General features: G+C 48.8%; 3 protein-coding genes across 5 annotated transcripts in view; 1 reads left to right on the plus strand and 2 right to left on the minus strand.

Moving 5' to 3' along the window:
- Positions 1-19,026, minus strand: part of LOC308467358 (nuclear receptor ROR-beta-like) — a 34,023-nt gene extending 14,997 nt beyond the window's left edge. For both annotated transcript variants that reach the window (XM_080989031.1, XM_080989030.1), the window contains exon 1: positions 18,721-19,026. In XM_080989031.1, the coding sequence (XP_080845157.1) occupies positions 18,721-18,727 (7 nt within the window). In that variant the 5' untranslated portion in view covers positions 18,728-19,026. The remainder of the gene's footprint in view (positions 1-18,720) is intronic.
- Positions 1-21,265, minus strand: part of LOC308467486 (RING finger protein 224-like) — a 40,744-nt gene extending 19,479 nt beyond the window's left edge. The window contains exon 1 of the mRNA XM_080989265.1: positions 20,801-21,265. The gene's annotated coding sequence lies outside the window, so the exon portion shown is untranslated. The remainder of the gene's footprint in view (positions 1-20,800) is intronic.
- Positions 1-27,500, plus strand: part of KISS1R (KISS1 receptor) — a 299,078-nt gene that overhangs the window by 37,811 nt on the left and 233,767 nt on the right. The window lies entirely within an intron of this gene.

Raw genomic sequence — 27,500 nt, forward strand, 5'->3', positions numbered from 1 at the left:
TGAAGACCTGACAGATAGTTAGCTGGAGAGAAACCTCTCCCATGGTCCCTTATTGCTGGATGTTTGTTAAGTTGTATTTCAATCAATTGTTTTTATACCTGGTGTCAGCTGCCCTGAGCCCAGTCTTGGCTGGGGAGGGCAGGGTATAAATAAAATTTTACTATTATTATTATTATTATTATTATTATTATTATTATTTTAGGCTGGGGGGAGTCCAGAGCTTTTGCTGCGTAGCTAGGCTCTGGCACAACACAGGCGCTTCTGAGTGCGTGCAGAGTGCCTTTCCCACCCCACAAGAAACTGCACATCATACAAAAGTCCTTCTCAAAACCGCAGAGGAAATTCTTCCAGCCTCGACGCAGGAGAAATACTTTCCACTCGGGTGTAGCTTGTTGTCGAGCGCGAGAGTGAATCACTTCGAGAAGGAAGTGGTGAAATATATATAAAAATATATTTAAATCACTGTCTCTTCCTTCTCTGCAAAGAAAGCTTCCTATTACGAGATCCTTCCAAGCCGGCCCTGCTGTTGCCTCGGCCACCGGGGACGTCGTTCTGCAAAACGCGTGCGCCCATTTCACAGGTGGCAAAACTGAGGCAGGAACTGAAAGCCCGCTGTATTGTATGTACATTGTTCTGTATAAGTTTTGGTACTGGTATTGCTTGTTTTGCTGTTTTTCATTTCATTTCTTTTTTCTCTGTCCTTTGCTGTTTTTATGTTCCGTTGCACTGATGTGCTACAAAATAAAATAAAATTTTAAGGAAAGAAAAGACACACACAACCGATCGGTTTCCCAACACAGCCCCAAAGCGTCTGTTGTTTTTGTTGTTACCAAAGGCCTGAAACTTCCCCAAGGTTATATAACTGCCATCTGCTAAACATATCCCAGACATGTGGCCAGGATCCGAGGAGGGAAGGCGGGGCTGCCCAAACCAGGCTCAACCATTGGCTCCTGGCCCCCGGATCGTTGACTCACGGCCCGTGGCCATTGGCCGCCAAACCCGTCCGTCAGGCCCGCGCCAAAGCATGCACGAAGTCACCCTGTCCTACTGACATACTTTCCTCTGCAAAAAAATAAAATTGAAGAAAGCAGTTGTGTAACAGGCATGATTCAGTCAGCTGTCTTTATGACTCCTCCCGAAACAGTGGGGAGAGGAGGAGCGGCTTGCAAATCTTCTTTTTTTTATTCAAAATTAAAACAAAACGTATTATCCAGAAACATATCATCCTTATTCCCCCCCCCCCCATTTTTCCTCCCTCCCCGCCCAGTAGTGATGTATGGAAGTGAGAGCTGGACCATAAAGAAGGCTGATCGCGGAAGAATGGATGCTTTTGAATTCTGGTGCTGGAGGAGACTCTTGAGAGTCCCATGGACTGCAAGAAGATCAAACCTCTCCATTTGGAAGTAAACCAGCCCTGAGTGCTCACTGGAAGGACAGATCCTGAAGCTGAGGCTCCAAGACTTTGGCCACCTCATGAGAAGAGAAGACTCCCTGGAAAAGACCCTGATGCTGGGAAAGATGGAGGGCACAAGGAGAAGGGGACGACAGAGGACGAGATGGTGGGACAGTGTTCTTGAAGCTACCAGCATGAGTTTGACCAAACTGCGGGAGGCAGTGGAAGACAGGAGGGCCTGGCGTGCTCTGGTCCAGGGGGTCACCAAGAGGCGGACACGACTAAACGACTAAACAACAACAACCCCACACAATATGTACAATCCCACCACATATGATAAAATGTCCCCTCCTTTTCCTTACACTTCCAACATATATTTGAACTAGTTTTGTACATTTCCCCTAACTGCACTAGTGTACCATCTGTACATCATCTTGCAAATCTTAACATTTCAGCGTGTAGAAAAGCATCCCGGAGAGGTCAAAACGCTGCTCCAAGCTTCGGAGAAATTAAGAATATTATTCTTAAAAAGATGCACGGGAAACGAGGAGGGTTAAGGAAAGGTAAAACAGAGCCTCCTTCTCAAGCCGCAGTCTACCTCGGGGAAGAAGGAACAAAAAGGGCAACGCAAAGCAGGGTGGGATTCCTGCCAAGACGCACAGACGCTGTTGGGGGGTGGCACCTAACTGGGTCCTATTACTCGGGAGTAGGCCTGATTTAGCCGTGTCCATTCATTGCAATTTCTGCCCAGAGCGTCCACATCCAGGAACAGTCTACCCCACCAAGAGCAGCTCAATGGTGGGGTGCCAAGGAGAATTCGGAAGCGATTCTCTTCCTAGGTCAGGCATAGGCAAACTCGGCCCTCCAGATGTTTTGGGACTACAACTCCCATCATCGCTAGCTAACAGGACCAGCGGTCAGGGATGATGGGAGTTGTAGTCCCAAAAGAGCTGGAGGGCTGAGTTTGCCTATGCCTGTCCGGGGGCAAGTGACCGTAAAAAAGCAGTGGATCTTGGAGATTTGTGGGTTAATAATAATAATAATAAGAAGAAGAAGAAGAAGTGATGCAGTATTCTGCCTCCATTGGCGCCCATTCATGACCTTACACACATGAATCAAGAGATATCTGGTTCCCCCCAGTATCCAGAAATTTAAATTTCCAAGAAGGAGGTGGAGGAGGAATCATAAAATGGGATAGTCGGAAGGGACCCTGGCGGTCATCTAGTCCAACCCGCTGCAATGCAGGAAACTCAACTAAAGCATTCATTCCTTCATCCCTGGCGAGCTGCGATTCATCCCTTGAAGGACACATTCACGTAAAAACACGCTGATTCCCGGACCGTCCGCCGGCCGGATTGAGACTGGGCCGGATCCGGCCCCCGGGCCTTAGTTTCCCTACCCATGCTATAAGCCAAGTCCTGTGTTCGAATTATGCCTACTCATAGCCAAGAGGCTGGCGTCTCGTAATATATCCACCCTCTTTTGTTTACAGCCGTGGCTAAGGATTGGGGCAGATTTTGTTTTCTGCTGGCGGGTGGGGAGGAGAGAGGAGGATGAGGCAAAGTGAGAGCAGGGAGGATGAGTTGGCGGGCGAGTTGCCTGGCACGCCCTTGACTGCGTGTGCCAACTCCGGAGGAATGCGGTTCGTCCGCCGCAGCCGGCTGAGGGCACTGCCTGCTGCCAACAAACCTTTTTGGGCGTGCCGGATTTACGTATAAGCTAAACAAGCCATAGCTTAGCTCCTCACTCTCTTGCCCCCCCCCAATTCACTTTTAATATAGGTAAAGGGACCCCTGACCGTTAGGTCCAGTCGTGGCTGACTCTGGGGCTGCGGCGCTCGTCTCGCTTTATTGGCTGAGGGAGCTTCCGGGTCATGTGGCCAGCAGGACTAAGCCGCTTCTGGCAAACCAGAGCAGTGCACGGAAATGCCGTTTACCTTCCCACTGGAGTGGTACCTATTTATCTACTTGCACTTTGACATGCTTTCGAACTGCTAGGTTGGCAGGAGCAGGGACTGAGCAACGGGAGCTCACCCCGTCGCGGGGATTCGAACCGCCGACCTTCTGATTGGCAAGTCCTAGGCTCTGTGGTTGAGACCACAGCTAGAATAAAGGTAAAGGGACCCCTGACCATTAGGTCCAGTCATGGCTGACTCTGGGGTTGCGGCGCTCATCTCGCTTTACTGGCATCCAGCTTTCGGGTCATGTGGCCAGCAGGACTAAGCCGCTTCTGGCGAACCAGAGCAGTGCACGGAAACGCCGTTTACCTTTCCGCCGGAGCGGTACCTATTTATCTACTTGCACTGGTGTGCTTTCGAACTGCTAGGTGAGCAGGAGCAGGGACCAAGCAACGGGAGCTCACCCCGTCATTGCGGGGATTCAAACCGCCGACCTTCTGATCGGCAAGTCCTAGGCTCTGTGGTTTAACCCACAGCGCCACCCACTCCCTATTAATATACTTCTTCTTAATTGTATTTCAGTTCAACCTTTGCTTTGATAAAATACATCCAGTCACACCTCGGGTTACAGATGCTTCAGATTGCGTTTTTTCAGGTTACGGATGCGCCGAAACCCGGAAGTACTGGAATGGGTTACTTTCGGGTTTTGGCAGTCTCGCATGCGCAGAAGCGCCGAATCGCAACCCACCTATAATGAACAATGGAATATTTCAGTTCTTCTTTCCTTCCCGTTGACTTCCTTCAGGAAGGTTTGGGCTGGGGGTTCATCAGTATGCGGATGATACCCAGCTCTACCTCTCTTTTAAATCAGAACCAGTGAAGGCAGTGAAGGTCCTGTGTGAGTGCCTGGAGGCGGTTGGAGGATGGATGGTGGCTAATGGATTGAGGTTGAATCCTGACAAGACAGAAGGACTGTTTTTGGGGGACAGGAGGCGGGCAGGTGTGGGGGACTCCCTGGTCCTGAATGGGGTCACTGTGCCCCTGAAGGACCAGGTGCGCAGCCTGGGAGTCATTCTGGACTCACAGCTGTCCATGGAGGTACAGGTCAATTCTGTATCCAGGGCAGCTGTTTACCAGCTCCATCTGGTATGTAGGCTGAGACCCTACCTGCCTGCGGACTGCCTTGCCAGAGTGGTGCATGCTCTGGTTATCTCCCGCTTGGACTACTGCAATGCGCTCTCCGTGGGGCTACCTTTGAAGGTGACCCAGAAACTACAACTAATCCAGAATGCGGCAGCTAGACGGGTGACTGGGAGCGGCCGCCGAGACCATATAACACCGGTCTTGAAAGACCTACATTGGCTCCCAGTACGTTTCCGAGCACAATTCAAAGTGTTGGTGCTCACCTTGAAAGCCCTAAACGGCCTCGGTCCAGTATATCTGAAGGAGCGTCTCCTCCCCCATCGTCCAGCCCAGACACCTGGGTCCATCTCCTGAGGGCCTTCTGGCGGTTCCCTCACTGCGAGAGGCCAAGTTACAGGGAACCAGGCAGAGGGCCTTCTCGGTAGTGGCACCCGCCCTGTGGAACGCCCTCCCATCAGATGTCAAAGCGATAAACAACTACCTGACATTCAGAAGACATCTGAAGGCAGCCCTGTTCGGGGAAGTTTTTAATATGTGACATTTTAGTGTATTTTTCATCTTTGTTGGAAACCGCCCAGAGTGGCTGGGGAAACCCAGCCAGATGGGCGGGGTACAAATAATAAATTATTATTATTATTATTATCAACCTTTTCATATTTGGGCAAACTGTTTCCATCTTATTTCGCTTTTGAAATTTTCGTTTGGACTTAACCCCAATTTCATGTGCGAATGTGTCCCCTTCATGGGGAATTTTGCGGGTGCCCCAGGGAGCTGGCAACAGGGTGGATAAAAATCAATCATATTTTAAAAATTTTTAAATCGGAATATTTTTTTATTTAAATTGGATTTTTAAAATAAAATCCTTTCGGAGGAAAAAATCTTTCTAAAGATTTTCTATTTAAGTTACATTATAGTCCAAAGGGTATTCATCAGTAAATAAGGGTTTGTTTTTGAGTTTTTCATGATTTAAATTGATTTGATTTGATTGAGGTTCGGTTGGCACCAACATTGCTAAGTTTTCAGTTTCCGTTGAGAACACAACCTCCTTTCCCCCTGAGACTCTGACACATAACCCCCAGAATGCAGTTTATTGTGTTTAAAACTGATTTTTAATATCTGGCAGCTTGCATCGCTGCAACACCTCCTCCGATCTACGGGCACAGCGAGTTTCCCATACCGGGAAAAAAATCAAATCAAATCAAATGCACACAGTGTTCTGTAGGCAACACTTTCAAAACTTAGGAAATTTATTTAAAAAAACACTCATTCCTGGGCGCAGGGGTCCTTTTGCACCCCGTAAAGAGTGGAAGCACGCGACCGATTTTAACGCGCGATCGAAATAACGATACAAGTTTGAAAGGGGATAAAGGAACACTGACTCCCCCCCTCCCCTTTTTGCATAAAATAAATGATATTTAGCGGAATACACAAGGAAGGTTTCGAAAGGGAAAAGGTTAGCTTAGCTAAGTAAAACACGTCCCCAAACATTATCTGTATTTCAGTTGTATAAATAGCATGCGACATAATTCGTTGTTGTTGCTGCTTTGTTTTTTATTTTGACAAAGTAATAATAATAAATAAGATAAAAATAAAGATAACGTTGGCTTTTGCCACACCGCCCAGGCAACCAAACAACCGGAAGCTGATTGCAAGTGGGAGAGGAAGAGAGAGAAAGAGAGAGATGTGCAGAACAGAAACTCATGCAGAGACACAGCAGGGGAACTCCTCTGGAGGTTTCAGCGCAGATCTCGGTGCCGGGCGCAACGGGACCCATTGATTGGTCCAGATGTGGGGCGGGGGGGGGAGAGACACAGCAGAAGGGGAATGAGGACAGGAAGATCTCATATGACCGGCCCCCCAGGAGTTACCCCCCTCTCGACTTCATTAAACTTTGGGAAGCATCGGGAACTCAGGGGAGAGACACAACGTCCTTTCCGTTTCCGCACGGGGCGCCGTGGTTAATTAACCGGCTGAAATCTCGGGGGCAAATGAGGTCGCCGGCCCACGATGCTTTGCAGAGGAAGCGGTCGATTCCGCGGAATGAGGGCAACACCAGGAAGCTCCAATTAGGATCCGGACCCCTGCTTACTCCCCCGAAGGGGGAAACCAGCGGGGATCCGGGAAGGCGAGAGTCAAGGGGCGGGCCAAGGAGGAGGGAGGAGGAGCGGCGTCCCAGCCGGGGCGGAAGAACGACTCAGAGCCCTGTTGGTTCCTGAGGATGACGGTGCTTCTCTGTAGCCACACCCACGCCACAGCAAAGCCTCACCCACAAGGGGCCATGCTCCCTTCCTGCGGGTACCACCAAAGCGGTGCTTGTGGGCCCAAGGTGAGCTAGATCAGGCAAAACAGATTCCTCCAAAGGAACCGCAGAATGCTAGGGTTGGCTGAGGTTAGGGGCGGAGAAGCAAGATGCACAGGCTGAGGTTCGAGACGAACCGGGGTTAGGGGAGAGATGTACCAGGGTTAAGAGAGAGACGAACCAGGGTTAGGGGAGAGATGAACCGGGGTTAAGAGAGAGTCGAACTGGGGTTAGGAGAGAGATGGACTGGGGTTAGAGGAGAGACAAACCAGGGTTAGGAGAGACATGAACTGGGGTTAGGGGAGAGATGGACCGGGGTTAGAGGAGAGACAAATCGGGGTTAGGAGAGAGATGAACTGGGGTTAGGGGAGAGACGAACCGGGGTTAGGGGAGAGACGAACTGGGGTTAGGAGAGAGATGAACCGGGGTTAGGAGAGAGATGAACCAGGGTTAGGAGAGAGACAAACTGGGGTTAGGAGAGAGATGAACCGGGGTTAGGAGAGAGATGAACCAGGGTTAGGAGAGAGACAAACTGGGGTTAGGAGAGAGATGAACCGGGGTTAGGAGAGAGACGAACTGGGGTTAGGAGAGAGATGAACCAGGGTTGGGGGAGAGACGGACCAGGGTTAGGGGAGAGACGAACTGGGGCTAGGAGAGAGACAAACCGGGGTTTGGGGAGAGATGAACTAGGGTTAGGAGAGAGACGAACCGGGGTTAGGGGAGAGACAAACTGGAGTTAAGAGAGAGACGAACCGGGGTTAGGAGAGACAACCAGGGTTAGGAGAGACGAACCGGGGTTAGGAGTTTCAGCAGAAGGAGGATGTGGACGAGGAAATGGAAGGGAGGAGAAGACAGAACTCTCTGAAGCTGGGCACAAAGGCGTGGACTTAAGATCTGTTATATAAGGAGGAGGAAGTGGGGGAAAGGGGGTAGAGGCAGAGAAGGGCCGCTTTGAGAGATGGGAGGGACGTTGGGGGCCGTAATCCCACAGGATCACACCTGCTGCAGGAATAAACCGAATTACTGCACTTAGGAAATCCCACCCGCGTACAGAAATCCCGAAAGCCTCATTGCTTCTCTCGCCCCTTTTCTCTTCCTGAAAAGTGTGCCTTCGTTCAGACTGGGAATGGCACGATTTAACTTTCCTTTTGAATCATGTTTCTAGCCCTCAAGCATTGCAAATGTCCTGTTTCTGCCAAACCAAACACGAAGGCTGCAAAGTCAAACTGCCTGAGAGCCTCCTTCTCTTCCCTACCTCCTCTTCTGGGGTGCGATGCAGCGCAACCCCATAGGGACTAGAAACTTGGTTTTGAAGATGAAAGCGGAGATTCCCAAAGCCGCAATGTGTTGGGTGGCAACGCATCGAGTGTCCCCAACATATTGACATCGTATCACGGAATAAGATAAGAGCCTCATGGATCAGCCCAGAGGCTGTTAACAGCCTTCTCCTCCGCAGACCTCAGAGATAGCTCAGTCAGTAGAAAAACGAGATTCTCCATCTCAAGGTCGTGGGTCCGACCCCCTCGTTGGGCAAAAGATCCCTGCACTGCAGTGGGGTTGGACTAGATGAGCCCTGGGTCCCTTCCCTTCACCCAGTTCTCTGCGAAAGCCGCCTAGTTTGGTGGCCTCAAGTAGCAGGGAGTTCCACAGCTCAAGGATGGACGAGTCCTTCCTTTTATCCGCCCGGAATTTTCCAGCATGGACATCCAAGATTTCTTGGGGTTATGAGACGAGGAGAAAAACCTTTCTCCGTGCCAGGCCTCATAAACTTCCCAATGGTGCAAGCTTTCCTCGTATCGCAGTTGCCCCATTCCCAGAGATTGTTTCGGCTGCCCTTGCGTAAGAATTTGCATGATTTGTGCAAGTTGCAGAATTCCCGGCTCCTGCGCAGGATCTGCAGAAAGCCTCGCCTGTTCGGATTTCCTTGCAAATTGTTTCTCTCGCTCTTCTTCCTCCAAGGAACTGGGGGCGATGGCACAGAGCGCCCCGCTTCCCTAAGCTGCTCTGTGTCGTTTTCACAACAACCTTATCAGATAGGCTGGGCCCAGAGAAAGAAGCGTCGTCGAGCGCTCTAGCCACTACGCCACGCTGCCTTAGGAAAAACCCTCCCCAAACCCAAAACTCCACCAGCTATTGATGACCGTGAGCGAAATATTACGTTACAGTGGCATCTTGGTTCTCAAACGCCTTGGTACTCAAACGCTGCAAACCTGGAAGTAAGCGTTGCAGTTTGCGAACTTTTTTGGAAGCGGAACATGCTCCGTTTTGAGTGTTACACTGAGGTCTGTCTGTTTTTGCTATTTATTTTGCGTTTTTGCGGTTCTTTTTTCGTTTTGTTTTCGTGACTGCGTGGAACCCAGTCCAGCTACTGGTGGATCGAATATGTGACTGCAGTACATTGTTTATTGCTTTCGTTTTATGGATCGACGGTTTTGTTAGATAGTAAAATCCATGTTCAATTGCTGTTTTAGGTGTTGTTTTTAAAAGCCTGGAACATATTAATCCGTTTTGCATGCCTTTCTATGGGAAAGCGCGCCTTGGTTTTGGAACGCTTTGGTTTTGGAACGGACTTCCAGAACGGATTGAGTTTGAGAACCAAGGCACCACTGTATTTAGTAAGGCCACTGTCCATCCAGTTCAATATTCAAAACATGTATTTTATCAAGGTAATTGCTGAAGTGAAATACAATTAAGAAGAAGTATATTAACAGTGAAATACAATTAAGAAGAAGTATATTCACAGTGAAATAATTCTTAAGCTCCAACTTAAAATGATTTTTTCACTCATGACAAACTTAATAATGCAAACACATTGGCATTTGGCAATAACAAAAGTTCCTTTAGAAACACAGTTTACAAAGACTCATAATCTAGTCTCTAGAAACTTGCTATAACATGAAATAATAATAGGTGTATATATATGAAGCTACTAATAATTATAAATAGCAGAATGTAGGCACCCTATATAGAGAAAGGAGCAAACCAGGGATATTTTAGGGAGTGGGGCCCTAAACTATAGCTTGTTTGTTGTTGTTGTGTAGTTGTTTAGTCGTTTAGTCGTGTCCGCCTCTTGGTGACCCCCTGGACCAGAGCACGCCAGGCCCTCCTGTCTTCCACTGCCTCCCGCAGTTTGGTCAAACTCATGCTGGTAGCTTTGAGAACACTGTCCAACCATCTCGTCTTCCGTTGTCCCCTTCTCCTTGCACCCTCCATCTTTCCCAACATCAGGGTCTTTTCCAGGGAGTCTTCTCTTCTCCTGAGGTGGCCAAAGTCTTGGAGCCTCAGCTTCAGGATCTGTCCTTCCAGTGAGCACTCAGGGCTGATTTCCTTCAGAATGGAGAGGTTGGATCTTCTTGCAGTCCATGGGACTCTCAAGAGTCTCCTCCAGCACCAGAATTCAAAAGCATCCATTCTTTGGCGATCAGCCTTCTTGATGGTCCAGCTCTCACTTCCATACATCACTACTGGGAAAACCATAGCTTTAACTATACGGACCTTTGTTGGCAAGGTGATGTCTCTGCTTTTTAAGATGCTGTCTAGGTTTGTCATTGCTTTTCTCCCAAGAAGCAGGCGTCTTTTAATTTCATGACTGCTGTCACCATCTGCCGTGATCATGGAGCCCAAGGAGGTAAAATCTCTCACTTCCTCCATTTCTTCCCCTTCTGGGCCCTAAACTATAGCTTGTTTAGCTTCTATGTAAATCTGGCAGTGGTTTGGGGCGATGAGAGATGATGCATATCACAGGGAGGAAACTTCATTTTTTGGAAAAACTCTGCTGTTTAAGAGACTTGCAAGCTCTGCCTTTCCTGACTCTCGCTCTCTCCAGATTTTCTTTTTCCGGGTTTCCGATTCCCCCTCTGCCCCCCTCGCCGCTACACACACACACACACACCCCTCGTGCGTAAACACGCATGCCCCGCTGCAATGACAGATCTAGGTCACTGGAGCAGCTCTTAATAAGAATATTTCTGCCACGCTTGCCTCTGCAGAGAACCGAGGCCTCGAGCGAAGTCGCTTTAGAGAATCGCAGGTCCTTGCAAAAGCAAGGAAGGAACGGAAGCAGATGGTTTCTGGTGTTCAGGGCGAGGGAGGCGGCAAAGACGTTTGCACCAGAAGTTTGGGTTTCCGACTGGAATTTTTCCTGCACCGCAAAAACGGAGACGGTGGGCGAAAACAGGAACCCGGCACTTTTTCCAGAGGAGGAACAGACCAGACCAGTCTCCATCGTATTCCTGGAAGTCCACTTTATAATCCCAGGGCAGAAAAATAAAGGATTGGACCAGGACTGAGGCTCTCGGCCCGGTGTTGTCTCCTTGGGGTGCCAGAGCCATAGCTGTCAACTTTCCCCTTTTCTTGCAAGGAATCCTATTCGGAATAAGGGAATTTCCCTTAAAGAAAAGGGAAACGTTGACATCTATAACCCGAGCACCCACAAAATTCCCCACAGAGGGGCTGGGCACCCACAAAATTGTGTGCCAGGGCAATACAGCCACGGTCTCAGGGCCAAGTTGGCACTCCTGATTGTCAACACTGGCAGGCAGCATCCCTTAGGAGTTTCAGGCAGGGTTTTTCCCCCAGGTCTATGTGGAGATGCAGTAATAATAATGAGGAGGAGGAGGAGGAGGAAGATGATGATGTAATTACTTATATGCCAAAGGCTGATCGCCGAAGAATGGATGCTTTTGAATTCTGGTGCTGGAGGAGACTCTTGAGAGTCCCATGGACTGCAAGAAGATCAAACCTCTCCATTCTGAAGGAAATCAGCCCTGAGTGCTCACTGGAAGGACAGATCCTGAAGCCGAGGCTCCAAGACTTTGGCCACCTCATGAGAAGAGAAGACTCCCTGGAACAGACCCTGATGTTGGGAAAGATGGAGGGCACAAGGAGAAGGGGACGACAGAGGACGAGATGGTGGGACAGTGTTCTCGAAGGTGCCAGCATGAGTTTGACCAAACTGCGGGAGGCAGTGGAAGACAGGAGGGCCTAGCGTGCTCTGGTCCATGGGTCACAAAGAGGCGGACACCACTAAACGACTAAACAACAACAACAACATCGGGCCACTCTGGGCAGCTTCTGACAAAAGTATTAAAACAATTGACGCAGAATAGCTAGTACAGTGGAGCCTTGCTTCTCGAACTTAATCCGTTCCGGGAGTCCATTTGACTCGTGGAACCAGGCATAGGCAAACTCCGGTCCTCCAGATCTTTTGGGACTACAACTCCCATCATCCCTGACCACTGGTCCTGTTAGCTAGGGATGATGGGAGTTGTAGTCCCAAAACATCTGGAGGGCTGAGTTTGCCTATGCCTGCCTGGAACCGTTCAGAAACCGAGGTGCAGCTTCCGATTGGGCCACAGGAGCTTCCTGCAGCCAATCAGAAGCCACGCCAGACGTCCGGCTTCCGAAAAACGTTCTCAAACCGGAGCACTCACTTCCGGGTTTGCGGCGTTGAGGGAGCTGAACCGTTCGGGTACCAAGGTCCCACTGTAATCAATGCCGAGTTGCAAAAAATGACAAAGGGGAAACCAGAAATCCAAACAAGGATTCAAAAATAAAATAAAATACAGGAAAATAATGCACGTTATAGATAGGGACCTGGGACCTTTTGCCTCCAAAACTTCTCACTTCAAAGGGTTGACGGCGAAATATTGGGGTTCCCCAATTGGGTGCTTGTGGCCCTTGTAAACACCTGCCTTTGCCCTTCCAGTTATAATAGATTTTTTTAAAAAAATTAAGGGTTTATGGGTTTGGTTTGGGGCTGGAGGGCTTTTTTCCCTGGGGTGGGGGGCTGCCTGCTTCTTGAGGGTTCCCCACTTGGCGCAGGCATAAGTTGTGCAAGAGGCGGTTGTTTTTCCCCTGCGCATTGTGCCTGTTTTCCCTTCTGTGAAATGGGCAGAGGCAGCATCTTAGATTTCCAAAAAGCCGCCCTAAGATGCTTGAAGGCTCCGTTTGAAAAACGTTCAGCTTAAGACAGCGCAGGGCGCGTCCTTAAGCAGGGAGCCACATCGCAACCTCGCCCTGGGGGCCACAGGCGAGGGAGGGGCAGCAGGGGCAACATTTGATAATTTTTACATCTGTAAAATTACATCAGGGATGCAGGTGGTGCTGTGGGTTAAACCACTGAGCCTCTTGGGCCTGCTGATCGGAAGGTCAGCGGTTCGAATCCCTGCGACAGGGTGAGCTCCCGTTGCTCGGTCCCAGCTCCTGCCCACCTAGCAGTTCAAAAGCACACCAGTGCAAGTAGATAAATAGGTACCGCTCCGGCGGGAAGGGAAACGGTGTTTCCGTGCGCTGCTCTGGTTCGCCAGAAGCGGCTCAGTCCTGCTGGCCACATGACCCGGAAGCTGTACGCCGGCTCCCTCTGCCAGTAAAGCGAGATGAGCGCCGCAACCCCAGAGTCGGCCATGACTGGATCTAATGGTCAGGGGTCCCTTTACCTTTTTACACCTGTAAAAGTTCCTAAGCAGACCTTTCCCTCCCTCTCTATCCTCCTCCAGGGACTCAGCCAGGCAAAAACATCTGGACCAGCGATGGGGGCCAGGATGAGTAGACTCCAAAGACCAGATATAAGGTTGGCTTATTTTGGGGGGGTCGTATTTGTCCCCCTGAGCCTCAAAGAGGCTTCCATCTTTGGCTGAATTCAACCTTAGCATTTTCCTGGGAGTTGGGACCCACAGAACCCAGCTCCCCAGCCCTCATGGCCCTGGAAAGAAAGTTCCAATCTCCCTCAAGGAAAAAGGTAGATTTATAGAATTGTTGCGTTGGAAGGGGCTCCTTGTCACTCGAAGCCACGAGTTCGAGTCCTACCCACCAGAGCAGGAGAAAACAAGCTTGCTCCCTCTTCCATGTGGCAGCCCTGAAGGTGGCAACCCTATCTCCTCTTTTCCAGGCTAAATATCCCCAGCTCCTTCGACCGTTCCTCATCAGGCTTGGTTTCCAGACCCTTGACGATCTCAGTTGTCCTCCTCTGCCCACCTTCCAGCTTGTCAACCTCCTTCTTAAATTGTGGTGCCCAGAACTGGACAAAGTAACCTAGGTGTGGTCTGACCAGGGCAGAATAGAGAGGGACTATGAAATTAAAAGACGCCTGCTTCTTGAGAGAAAAGCAATGACAAACCTAGACAGCATCTTAAAAAGCAGAGACATCACCTTGCCAACAAAGGTCCGTATAGTTAAAGCCATGGTTTTCCCAGTAGTGATGTACGGAAGTGAGAGCTGGACCATAAAGAAGGCTGATCGCCAAAGAATGGATGCTTTTGAATTCTGGTGCTGGAGGAGACTCTTGAGAGTCCCATGGACTGCAAGAAGATTCAACCTCTCCATTCGGAAGGAAATCAGCCCTGAGTGCTCACTGGAAGGACAGATCCTAAAGCTGAGGCTCCAAGACTTTGGCCACCTCATGAGAAGAGAAGACTCCCTGGAAAAGACCCTGATGTTGGGAAAGATGGAGGGCACAAGGAGAAGGGGACGACAGAGGACGAGATGGTGTGACAGAGTTCTCGAAGCTACCAGCATGAGTTTGACCAAACTGCGGGAGGCAGTGGAAGACAGGAGTGCCTGGCGTGCTCTGGTCCAGCGGGTCACGAAGAGGCGGACACCACTAAACGACTAAACAACAACAAATGACTTCCCTTGATCTGGACACTAGACTTCTCCAGAAGCAATCTGCTTGCATCTTTTGGCCTTGACGTCCTTGCTCCCATGCTCAACACCAAATGCAAAAAAATTAATATATTTGCAGAAATAAAGGGGGCATTTTGAAAAACGGACGCCACAAGCTCGGAGAGAAAAGCCGAGGTTTGCGCATGTGAGCATGGACGCTGCAAAGAAGCGCGTTGTCTTTTCCCTGTCAACAGAAAGGGCTCAGCTATCATGGCGCCTGGAAAAAGGAGAGGCGCATACTGGTTCTGGCCAACGTGGTGAGTGGCGCATGGAACCAAAATGGCGCCGGGACGTAGCAGCACTGCACGAACGGAGACCAGGCGGAAATTGGACGCTCGGATCCAGGGATATGAGACAGGGCTGAGCACGTTTCCCCTCTCTGCCACAGCTAATCCTCTCTGCAAATCCCAGTGCGGGGAATTTCATGCGTTATCCGCGCACCGGCAAGCCCTAAGCTGGACGGCGAACGGAAGCGAGGGAGATGTTTTCCCGGAACGCAAAGGGGCTTCTTCTTCCCATCTTTATGCTCCAGTCGCCATTCTCTCTTCCTACTCCCCCCCAACCGCCTGTTAGCGTCGCTGCGGCCATCTTTGGAAGGGCTGGGAAGAGAGGCGGTGGAGGCCGCTGCAAAATGGCCGACATGACACGTGGCGGAGTCCGTGCGGCTCCAAGGAAAACCAAAGCAGGACAGAAAACACCATTTATTAATTTTTTTCCTTTGGGAAGGCTGAGGTGAATCTCCCCATGCCTGCGCCAAACGTGCGCCGTGCCCTCAGACATTTCTCCGATGAAACTAGGGACGACCTGTTCCATAATGATATTTTTTGCTATTTATATGCTACTCTGGGTGGCTTCCAACATATATAAAAACCATAATATAACATGGGGGAAAAAACTTCCCTATACAGGATTGCCTTCAGACAGCTTATGGGTCAGATAATTCCACACCTTCCGACATTTCTCCGGTGAAAATAGAGACATTCTAGTGAACAATATGCACAAATTCTGCATATTCTACCCACCCCAAAAGGCTACAGACATGGCTTCCTAGTCCATGACAAAGTGTTCTGTAATAAGAATGTGTTATGCCTTTAAGGGGGGGTCACAAAAATCTTGTTCCATCACACTGTAAAACCCACGCAGTCCCCTGATCGATGGAGGGAAGGAGGGATGGAGAAAGATGAACAGGAGAGAGAGAGAGATTATTTTTTTTTGCCACACAAGCGTGCAAGCCTCCAGGTCTCACAAGTCTCTTGCTCAGCTGACTGCCCACACTGCCAATTTAAAACCCGGGCAGGGAAGGCTGACCCAAATAGCTGCTCCTCTTTATTTTTTCCAAGACTGTTAACACAACAACAGCGGCCGGTAGCAAATTATGCCGAAGCACATGACCGGGCAGGTGTAGCAATGCGCAAGCCTTGCAGGTCACACAGGAACATTCCTCTGGGTAACTTGAAAGCTGGCACAGACCCTGGGTTGCCTTAGCACCTATTAGCAAAATCCAGGCCTCTGTTTTTCCCAGAAAATAATACAGACAGAAACTCACGTCTGATAGAGACGGAGTCAGCAAGATACCCGTAACATCCTTAATATGTTTTGTTTCCCCCCCCCTGAATCCTGTAAATCAGGTTTTGGGGATATATATATATATGCTATATATTGGGCAATCTGTGGGTCATGACTCTGTAAAAAATTGGGTCAACAGATGGCAGGGGCTGGATCTGGAGAGGGGAAGAGGGAATATGAATGTGTGGCATGAAATATGGAGAGATCCGTCTGAACTGAGCGGTGCCAGGGTCCGACTGTGGGGCACAGAAGCCCAGTCCCCCCCCAAAAGGGCTTTGCCATAGGGTCTAGGCTGCCCCATTTTTTCTATGACCCTTTATCATAGCCCTGGTTACCACCCATTTTTCCCTTCGGTCTACCAGGAAGCTCACCAGACGCGATTCATCGGCCAGCGCTGGGTATTTTGCTAGGTTATCCTAGAACAGGATGCTGGAATCGTAGGGCCCCCAGTGGTCATCCAGCCCAACCCGCCGCAAAGCAGGAATCTTCTGGCCCAGCACGGATCTCGAACCCGCAACCGTGAGATTTAAGAGTCCGCAGACCCAGCCAAAAGTGTAGAGGGGGGCTTAATGACACACGCCAATTAATTCCTCACCGAGACCCTCCCTATAAAAGGTTTACGAAGCAGGACAGTCCTACAAGTCAATACATTCTCCAAACAAACAAACCTTCTGCAGCTGCCCAAACTGAATGCCCAGCCTTCGCTGAAGGCCTGGTATTAACGTTATGGAAAAATAACGATTAATTGAACTTTTAACTTAGTGGTGGGCAGCTCTCAAATGGATCGGGAACTGTCTACTGGGTGATTATTTTTCTAAAAATCCTATTTTATTTCGGCCCACCTATTTTCCCCCTCTGGAATCTCTTCCTCGTGGCTGTTACTCCTCCCTTTTTTCCCAAGGACAAAATATATATTTCCTTCCATGTTAAGCCTGGAAACATTTTATTTTTAAAAAAATGGCACCAACACCTAATAGAAATAAAACATTAAGGCCAATCTTTTTCAGTGGGAAGCAATTTGCAGCAGATATTGTGCTGGGGGAATCCGGATATTTAAAAAGGAAAAAACTGTGTCCTTTCGTCATGGCCGGATTTCTGGCAGGGCAAGAGTGCCCCTGAGAATGTGCAGAGTGCATTCTCGCCACAGAGCAAGGGGGGGCCCACACCTAATCTAGCTCTCCAACTAAAACCTTCCTAGCGAGGGGGGAAAGCCATCAAATTATACAGGGGAATAGAGAGGCAAAGAGATTTGCGGGGAAGTCTCAAAGACGTTTTACTCAGAAGTAACCCACGCTGGCTCCTGGGGAGTTGGGGACCTGATCCAAAGCAAACATAATTCAGAATTGCAGCCTGAGAGATTTGCAGTCCACAAAACACAACCAAACCTTACCGCAAAAAACAAAAACAACTCTTGATAACAAAATAAAACATTTTTTTTAATTAACTTTTTTTCTCTTTGAAAGGAAGAGGCAAATCAGTGAAGTTCAAAATGAGATTATTATTTTTTGCACTTTTTGAGGGTGGAACAACCCAGTTTCTGAATATTTCTGTCTGGTCAATTTTTTAAAAAAGGAAAAACCTTGGAACACTACATAGTGTATACAAATTTTAGATCATGTTTGTCATCTTGTATGCCTCACCACTGTAATTATATATCTCCCGGTGTCCATTGCTTAAGTAACAGTTGCTCAGGATTTAGTAATAATAATTGCAGGTCCTGAATCTTCAACGCAGATTCTTTGCCACCAAGACAGGGGATAAATCAAGGTGGGGAGTGGAAATAATATGAGACTGTCTCTGACCCAACCCTACTCAGAGAAGACCCATTGTAATGAATGGACGCAACTTTACTTGGCTGAAAATTCAAAGGGTGGATTCTGAGTCGGATGCAACTCTTGTGTCTCCTGCAACTGACAGTTTATTTTGCCCTGATGGCCCTAATAATAATAATTAATATTATTATACGATAAATATTATTATTTGCTGGGTTTTTACGCCATATACTGTAAAGTTGCTCAGCTGCAAAGTGAACCAGTGTTTGCTTGATGTTGGGAGAAAATATCAGGAACACAATCCGGACCCCCCCCCCCACTAAGGCTGCGATCCTACACGCGTTCCTTTCCCTGCGCACAGAAGTATTTGCTTCCGAGTAAACCCCACCGCATCAGCATTCAGACTGCAAAAGCCTAAGCACGTTCACAAGCGAGTAAAGCTTCTCTAAACACACTTACTCCCAAGTAAACAGTGCCATCCCTCTGCAGGTCTACTCGGAAGCAAAGAGGCACGGGGCTTATTCCCAGGTTAAAGGTGCGCATGCAAGGGGTCGCAGTTTTGGGGTTGCAATAAGCCTTCCCGCTGCCCCATTTATTCCAACAGGTCTACTCTCGAGTAAAACTCAGGTGGCTCCAACAACCCCTTTCTGATTCCAACGGGGGTAGGGTGAGCGGTTCGCAGGAGCGCAGCTTCTTCTCCCCTCCCTGGACCCAAACGCAACCAAGTCCTACTCAAGAGTTGACCCACTGAAATCAGATCCTCCCCTCCTCTCCCCCCACCGATTTCAAGAGGTTTACTCCGAGCAAGCTGCAGTTCAGCGTCCGCGCGCGGGGAGATTTACGCACGCTTCCAACCTTGCGTAAAAGCAGAGTTTGGGGTTGTTGCTGTTGTTTTCCGGTTGTTTAAAAGCGCTCGGATCGGGGCCAGCGGAGATTTAGACTCTCTACACCCCCCCCTTTAAAAAAAAACACGAAATATAACCCTTACCTCGCATGTTGGCCGGTATCCCTTTATGTGCGCACTTCTGGAAATCGCATGTATGAGATTGGATGCAGAAGCGAAACTCTTTGCAGGAGGATGGATGGAGCAGAAAAGAGAAATAAATAATGGAGAGATGGAGAGCCGAGGCTCCTTCTTCCTCCCTCCCTCCTGCTTTCTGTTTCTGCTATACCCTAATTATTAGGAATAAATAATAATAATAATAATATGCGTTGGACGGGAGCTCTCCCTCGCGCGCCTCCTCTCTCCCTCGCCTTTGCCAAGCGCGCTCGGAGAGATCTGCTAACCTACTTTCCTGCAAAGCGTGGAGGAAAAAAATCGCAGGCGAGAATCCCCGGGCTCGGGGCCCCGCCCATCTCCTGTCAATCACACGCCTCCCCAGGCCACGCCCACCCCTGTTATTATGTCATGCTGCTCGCAACTTCCTCTTGTGATATAACATCACCTCTCTCGCCTCCTCCTCTTCCCTCCCTATTTTAATTTTTTTTGGTAACAAAATGGCATGCTTTGGCCTTGCAGGGGGTCGGTCTAGATGTCCCTTGGGGTCCCTCCCGACTCTGCCGTTCTGTGATTCCATGATTCTAGGCATATCTCCCCTGCTCTGTCCACCCCTGGCAAAAGGATATTCAACATTGCTGTTGTTGTTTAGTCGTTTCTGCCTCTTTGTGACCCCCTGGACCAGAGCACGCCAGGCACTCCTGTCTTCCACTGCCTCCCGCAGTTGGGTCAAACTCATGCTGGCACCTTCGAGAACACTGTCCCACCATCTCGTCCTCTATCGTCCTCTTCTCCTTGCGCCCTCCATCTTTCCCAACATCAGGGTCTTTTCCAGGGAGTCTTCTCTTCTCCTGAGGTGGCCAAAGTCTTGGAGCCTCAGTTTCAGGATCTGTCCTTCCAGTGAGCACTCAGGGCTGATTTCCTTCAGAATGGAGAGGTTGGATCTTCTTGCAGTCCATGGGACTCTCAAGAGTCTCCTCCAGCACCAGAATTCAAAAGCATCCATTCTCCGACGATCAGCCTTCTTTGTGGTCCAGCTCTCACTTCCATACATCACTACTGGAAAAACCATGGCTTGAACTATACGGACCTTTGTTGGCAAGGTGATGTCTCTGCTTTTTAAGATGCCCTCTAGGTTTGTCATTGCTTTTCTCCCAAGAAGCAGGCGTCTTTTAATTTCGTGACGGCTGTCACCATCTGCAGTGATCATGGCGCCCAAGAAAGTGAAATCTCTCACTGCCTCCATTTCTTCCCCTTCATTTACAGTGGTCCCTTGGTTCTCAAACTTAATTCCATTCCTAAACCAAAGAGTTCCAAAACCAAGGCGTGCTTTCCCATAGAAAGCAATGCAAAACGTTCCGGACTTTTAAAAACAACCCCTAAAACAGCAATCTAACATGAATTTTACTATCTAACGAGACCACTGATCCATAAAATCAAAGCAATAAACAATGTACTGCAGTCACACAAGGTTCTAGTCTTCATGAACCGATTTAAAGGGGAACAGGGAGCTCTCTGCCTGGCCTGGAGACATTTAAAGGGCGGAAAAACAACTGGATGTACTTTTCCAAAATATAAGATAAAAGACAAATAAAATAAAACCTACATACAGCAACAGTGTTTTGTGTTGTGTAGGCTCCTAGGATGTAAGTCATGGGCCCGGCCTGCTTGTATTAACTACAATTGCATTGTACAGGTTATAACACTTAACTTCATATTAATAAAGCTATTTATAATTATTAGTAGTTTGCATCGTAGATCCAGGGGTCAGCAAACTTTTTCAGCAGGGGGCCGGTCCACTGTCCCTCAGACCTTGTGGGGGGCCAGACTACATTTTGGGAAAAAATATGAACGGATTCCTATGCCCCACAAATAACCCTTTTTAAATAAAAGCGCACATTTTACTCATGTAAAAACACCAGGCAGGCCCCACAAACAACTAAGAGATGCATTTTAAATAAAAGGACACATTCTGCTCATGTAAAAACACGCTGATTCCCAGACTGGATTGAGAAGGCGATTGGGACGCATCCGGCCCCCGGGCCTTAGTTTACCTACCCATTATTTACACCTAATATTATTTCATGTTATAGCAAGTTTCTAGAGACTAGATTATGAGTCTTTGTAAATTGTGTTTCTAAAGGACCTTTTGCTTATCGCCAAATGCCAATGTGTTTGCGTGATTCAGTTTGTTACAAATAAAAAATCATTTTAAGTTGGAGCTTAATAATTATTTCACTGTATCTCACTTCATTGTATCTCACTGTTAATGTACCATATTTTTCGCTCTATAAGACGCACCAGACCACGAGACGCACCTAGTTTTTGGAGGATGAAAACAAGAAAAAAAAATATTCTGAATCTCAGAAGCCAGAACAGCAAGAGGGATCACTGCGCAGTGAAAGCAGCAATCCCTCTTGCTGTTCTGGCTTCTGGGATAGCTGCGCAGCCTGCACTCACTCCATAAGACGCACACACATTTCCCCTTACTTTTTAGGAGGGGGAAAGTGAGTCTTATATAGCAAAAAATACGGTACTTCTTCTTAATTGTATTTCAGTTCAACAATGACTTGGATAAAATACATATTTTGTGATGCGCAAATGGCTTGAGATACCTGTTAGGTCCATAAATGACCATAGAGCGTATATTCAAAAACAGTGACAATTTGTTGTGGACAAAGGACAGCTGGACATATAAAGGGCCCCATTACCTTCAGGAGCTGAGGGCCACATCAAACCTAAATACGGCCCTCGCCCTTCTGCATGGAGGCGGAAGGATTGACACCTGCACACTTTTACGAAAACATGCAAGGCGGGCCGACAGAAAGAGGGAACACACGTATTAATTTACAGTAACCCTGTGCAAAGGTCGGGATATTTTCACTGAAACCGAAATAGAATTACATAACGGGGAAGACCGATAGTGAGTGACCTATATATGTGGGTCCCGGTTGCACAGAAGTTGCCTCGGACATTTCGCCCTACTCAGAGTAGGCCTATTCACAGACGCAACTCAGGCGGGCGTAATTTGGTCCATTAATTTAAGTGGGTTTTGTCCTGCGTCGGCAACGCGAGGATTTGAGCTCAAGGGGTGCTATTATTGTTATTCTAATTATTGTCATTACATCTGCTTTGCATATAGGATGCCCAAAGCATCTTCAAGGCAGCGATGGGGCGGAGACCTTGGCAGCTGCTGCCAGCCAGTGCAGGAAATGCTGGCCTACCTAGGCCCTTTATCCAGAACCATGAGGTCTTGCTTGATTTGTAAGTCTAGCGGCAGAGCGCCTGTTTCACATGTATAGCACCGAAACCCTGGGGAACAGGCGCTGCTGCCAGCCAGTGTTTGGCACCATGTGGCCCAAATCGAGCATCCCATCTGCTTTTGAACGTTCCCTTCAGAATGAGAGGACCGTCTCCCGTAAACTAGGGCACCGAAAGGAATGAGGAGGTGCCAAATGGAAAATTCCCTGATTACATCTTGCCATTTCCTCCTCCTCCTTTGGAAGAGAAAAAAAAGGAAAATTGCTGGCCGGGCGTGTCGTGAAACACGGTAAATGCCGGTTAATTAGGGTTGCCGTCAGACAATGACGTAGGTAGAGAGATTCCATGCACTGTTTTCCTTTTGAGAAAAAAATAAATTAAAAATAAAGATCTGTCACGGCTGGGGCACAGAAGACTCCCTTTGCCCCAGCGGTTAATCTGTGCCTCTCGTAATAATAATAACAGGATTAGGGATGACACAGAGAAGAGAGATGGAGACGGATGTCAGGCGAGCATCATGGATAAGGCCACTGGACCGTCCAGTCCAGTATCCTTTGCTCCCAGTGGCCTAAAAAATGCTAAAAACCTAGGATAGAGTGAACCTGCACATGGAGGCTCCATTAGAGCATATAAGAAGATAAGTCATTATTTTAATTGGGGAAAACTCGCAAATACCAGATAGGCTTAGGGTTTAAATCTGTGATGTTAGAGAACAAACTGTTTTAAGTTAAAAGGAAAAGGAAGAAAGATGTTAAATGACGAAGTTAATTTTATGAGAAAATTGGTTTTGGGGAAACTGTTACAATGATATACAATGAAACTCAGCCAGGGGGGATTTGAGGAAGTCACTTAACAATGTTACCAAGATTTGTTAAGTACAGTTAAGATTGATGTTTGTTTAAAATTTTGGAAAATCAATAAAAAAAACTTGGGGGGGAAAAAGATAAGTCATTATAGAACCTTTAGAAGACATCTGAAGGCAGCTCTGTTAGGGAAGTTTTATAATGTTTTTATTTATGTTGGAAGCCGCCCAGCAGAGTGGCTGGGGAATAATAATAATACGTAATATTAATAACGGAAGTCCCTATAGTATCATTTTATAGCACCGTTTTGTAAACGTCCGCCGCCTCGCCTCTTCTACTAGACTAGGAAGCCACAATTCGCGAGGGATAAGCAGCTCATTTGGTAGACGGTGAATCTCAGGGTGGCGAGTTTGAGTGCCGTGCTGGGCGAAATATTCCCGCCTTGCAAAGGGTTGGATGTGACGACCCTCTTTCCAACTCTACAATTCTATGGTTCTGTGAAACGCTTTTGGCCTCTCCTCATCGGTTAGCCGCTCTGTCGCCTTGGTTGTTTCGGCCGCCAAGTTTTTAATTTTTATATTTCTGAAATCATTTTTATCTGCTTTTACAAGTGTGGGGTTATAACGGTGTCAGATTGTTTTATCCCCTTTGTAATATTCTGTTGGGAGCCGCCAAGAGGGGCTTCGGAAACCCAGCCAGATGGGTGGAGTATAAATTTATTACTATTATTATTATTATTATTATTATTATTGCTTGACGGTCATAGAATTGAAGATTAGGAAGGGACCCTGAGGGTCATCCAGTCTAACCCCTCTGCAATGCAAGAATCTCAGCTGAATCAACCATCCAATCTCTGCTTAAAAACCTCCAAGAAAGGAGAATTCACCACCTTCGATCCCACGGCCGAACCTCAGAAAGTTGAGTCAGAAGCTTCCTTCTTGCAGCTCGGAGGCGCGATTGCAAGGGAAATACAGCCTAGCGGTTAAAGCAGCTTCAAAGGCGGAGCCAAAGGGCCTGACAGAGACAAGGCCGGTGAACGCAAGTGCGTGTCGGAGTGTGCATGAGTCATGTTCCCCACGTCCTATATATAGTCGGGAACTGTTCCTCCAGCAGAGCTCCTCAGGGTGGGGACTGCGGAGGGGAAAGAGGATTAAAGGGACGCAAATCTGAGAATAGGATTAAAGGGCTGGAACGGGGCCAGGCGTGCGGCCCGTTCCCAAACCACTAAAGATCAATGACGTTTCAGAAAACAGAGAGCAGGGATGTGGCTCGTCGTGTCTCTGAGCGAGTTTGCGTTCTTGGCTGAGGCTGGGCGAGTGTCTCTGAACGAGTCCGCGTTAATAATAATAATAATAATAATAATAATAATAATTTATTATTTATACTCCGCCCATCTGGCTGGGCTTCCCCAGCCACTCTGGGCGGCTTCCAAAAAAATATTAAAATACTGTAATACATCAAACATTAAAAGCTTCCCTAAACAGGGGTGCCTTCAGATGTCTTCTAAAAGTCTGGTAGTTGTTGTTCTCTTTGACATCTGCTGGGAGGGTGTTCCACAGGGTGGGTACCACCACCGAGAAGGCCCTGTGCCTGGTTCCCTGTAACATCACTTCTCGGAGGGAGGGAACCGCCAGAAGGCCCTTGGGAGATGGACCCCGGTGTCCGGGGTGGAGACGCTCCTTCAGGGATACTGGGCTGTTTAGGGCTTTCAAGGTCAACACCAACCCTTTGAATTGTGCTCGGAAACTTACTGGGAGCCAATGTAGGTCTTTCAAAACCGGTGTTATATGGTCTTGGCGGCGTTCTCGGCCGAGGCTGGGCGAGTGTCTCTGAGCGAGTTTGCGTTCTCATCCAAGCAAAAGCCGAGTTTCCGATCGAGGGAAGTCATGGTCGCGCTTCATATTCTGCCTTGGTTGGACCGCAGCTGGATGGTCCTAAGGAAAAGAGGGATCGTTCTGGGATCAAATCGGAAACTGGGACGGATTTCCAGAAAACAGGGACTTGGTGAGCGTTTGGGTACCTGTGGGAACAGGACGCTGGTCTCCTTTCCCACAAACCAAACTCCCCTAAAACCTGTTCCGAAGAGGTGAATCTGAATGTGACCGGGCTCAGCACCCTCCTCTGCAAATTCCCAATCTCCTTTTCCTTTTCCTTTTCCTTTTCCTTTTCCTTTTCCTTTTCCTCTACCTCTCCTTTAAATCAGAACCAGTGAAGGCGGTGAAGGTCTTTTGTGAGTGCCTGGAGGCGGTTGGAGGATGGATGGCAGCTAACAGATTGAGGTTGAATCCTGACAAGACAGAAGTACTGTTTTGGGGGGACAGGGGGCGGGCGGGTGTGGAGGATTCCCTGGTCCTGAATGGGGTCACTGTGCCCCCAAAGGACCAGGTGCGCAGCCTAGGAGTCATTCTGGACTCACAGCTGTCCATGGAAGCGCAGGTCAGTTCTGTGTCCAGGGCAGCGCCATCTGGGACGCAGGATGAGACCCTCCCTGCCCGCAGACTGTCTTGCCAGAGCGGTGCATGCTCTGGTTATCTCCCGCTTGGACTACTGCCATGCGCTCTACGTGGGGCTACCTTTGAAGGTGACCCGGAAACTGCAACTAATCCAGAATGTGGCAGCTGGACTGGTGACTGGGAGCGGCTGCCGAAACCATATAACACCGGTCCTGAGAGACCTACATTGGCTCCCAATACGTTTCCGAGCACAATTCAAAGTGTTGGTGCTGACCTTGAAAGCCCTAAACGACCTCAAAAGCCCAGTATACCTGAAGGAGCGTCTCCACCCCCATCGTTCAGCCGGGACACCAGGGTCCAGCTCCGAGGGCCTTCTGGCAGTTCCCTCGCTACGAGAAGTGAGGTTACAGGGAACCAGACAGAGGGCCTTCTCGGTGGTGGCGCCCACCCTGTGGAACACCCTCCATTCAGATGTGAAGGAAATAAGCAGCTATCCTATCTTTAAAAGACATCTGAAGGCAGCCCTGTTCAGGGAAGTTTTTAATATTTAACGCTGTACTGTTTTTAACACTTGATTGGGAGCCGCCCAGAGTGGCTGGGGAAACTCAGCCAGATGGGCGGGGTATAAATAATAAATTATTATTATTATTATTATTCCTTCTCCTTTTCTTCTGCACCCACAATGCCCTTTCTCTCTATTTTTCTCTCTCTCTGCAAACGTAACAGCTGCCGCAGAAAGTGCCAGGCCTGCGATTATGCACAAAAGTAGGTTAGTGGGCCAGTTTGCTAGGAAACGGGCGCTTTCCCTGTTTCCCCCTCCCCTCTCTTTATTTTCACTCCAGACGGGGGGATCAGCTTACCCACTTTCCCCTCGGAGCCGCCGAAGGCCTGCGACATTTCCAGGTTGCTGGGACTGAGAGTCAGGGCTTTGCGATTCCTCCCGTTAGGTGTTTATTCTTGCCTTCATATCCCCCCCCACTTTTCCTTCAAGAGGAATATCCAAAAGAATATTACACAGAGGATAAAACATCAGACTTCCCTAAACAGGGCTGCCTTCAGATGTCTTCTAAAAGTCAGGTAGTTGTTTACTTCCTTGGCATCTGATGGAAGGGTGTTCCTCAGGGAGGGAGCCACCACCGAGAAGGCCCTCTGCCTGCTTCCCTGTAACCTTGCTTCTCGCAGGGAGGGAACCATCAGAAGGCCCTCGGGAGAGGGACCCTGGCCTGGTGTCCAGGCTGGAGATACTCCTTCAGATCTACTGCACCATTTAGGGCTTTCAAGGTCAGGACCAACACTCTGAATTGTGCACGGAAATGTTCTGGGAGCCAATGTAGGTCTTTCAGGACCGGTGTTATGTGGTCTCCACTCCCAGTCCCCAGTCTAGCTGCCGCAATCTGGATTAGTTGCAGTTTCCGGGTCACCTTCAAAGGCAGCCCCACATGGCATGGCAGTAGTCCAAGCGAGAGATAACCAGAGCATGCACCACTCTGGCCAGACAGTCTGCGGGCAGGGAGGGTCTCATCCTGCATACCAGATGGAGCTGCCCTGGACACAGAACCGACCTGCACCTCCATGGACAGCGGTGAGTCCAGAATGACTCCTAGGCTGCGCACCTGGTCCTTCAGGGGCACAGTTGCCCCATTCAGGACCAGGGAGTCCCCCACACCCACCCACCCCCTGTCCCCCCAAAACAGTCCTTCTGTCTTGTCAGGATTCAACCTCAATCTGTTAGCCACCATCCATCCTCCAAGCGCCTCCAGACACTCACACAGGACCTTCACTGGTTCTGATCTAAAGGACCCAGGTGTGGTTGAAAAGGCTCCCACCTGGATAACTGAGAGAGACCAATGGTCTGACTTAGTAGAAGGCAGCTTCCAGCCCCCCAAGAAATTTGTGTGGTGTGTGAAAACATTTGGGGGTTGGAATGCCCCCCCCCCCCGAACAAATAATTGTTAAATTTGCTGTTTTGGAGCAGCCGAGACGCTGACCCCGATTGGAAAATTAAAAAAAAATATTTGCTGTACAGAGGTTTATAATAAGGCTTTTACGATGTACCTGCCCGCCCGCTCGATTTGAGGCAGCGGCGGAAGGCAGGGATATCAATGCAAACAGCCACCTTGTGTTTTATAAGCCTATTTCAGAGCTTATGTAATTTGCTATCTGCCAGTTACGTGGGGCTGCAAGGAGCAGCTTTATCTATATCAGGGTCCAGCTCGCCTGAGCCAGAGGAAAGGAGGGGGGCGGCAAGGGGGGC

The sequence above is a fragment of the Podarcis pityusensis genome, assembly GCF_964106645.2.
Source record: "Podarcis pityusensis genome assembly, chromosome: 18".
Classification (NCBI taxonomy): Eukaryota; Metazoa; Chordata; class Lepidosauria; order Squamata; family Lacertidae; genus Podarcis; species Podarcis pityusensis.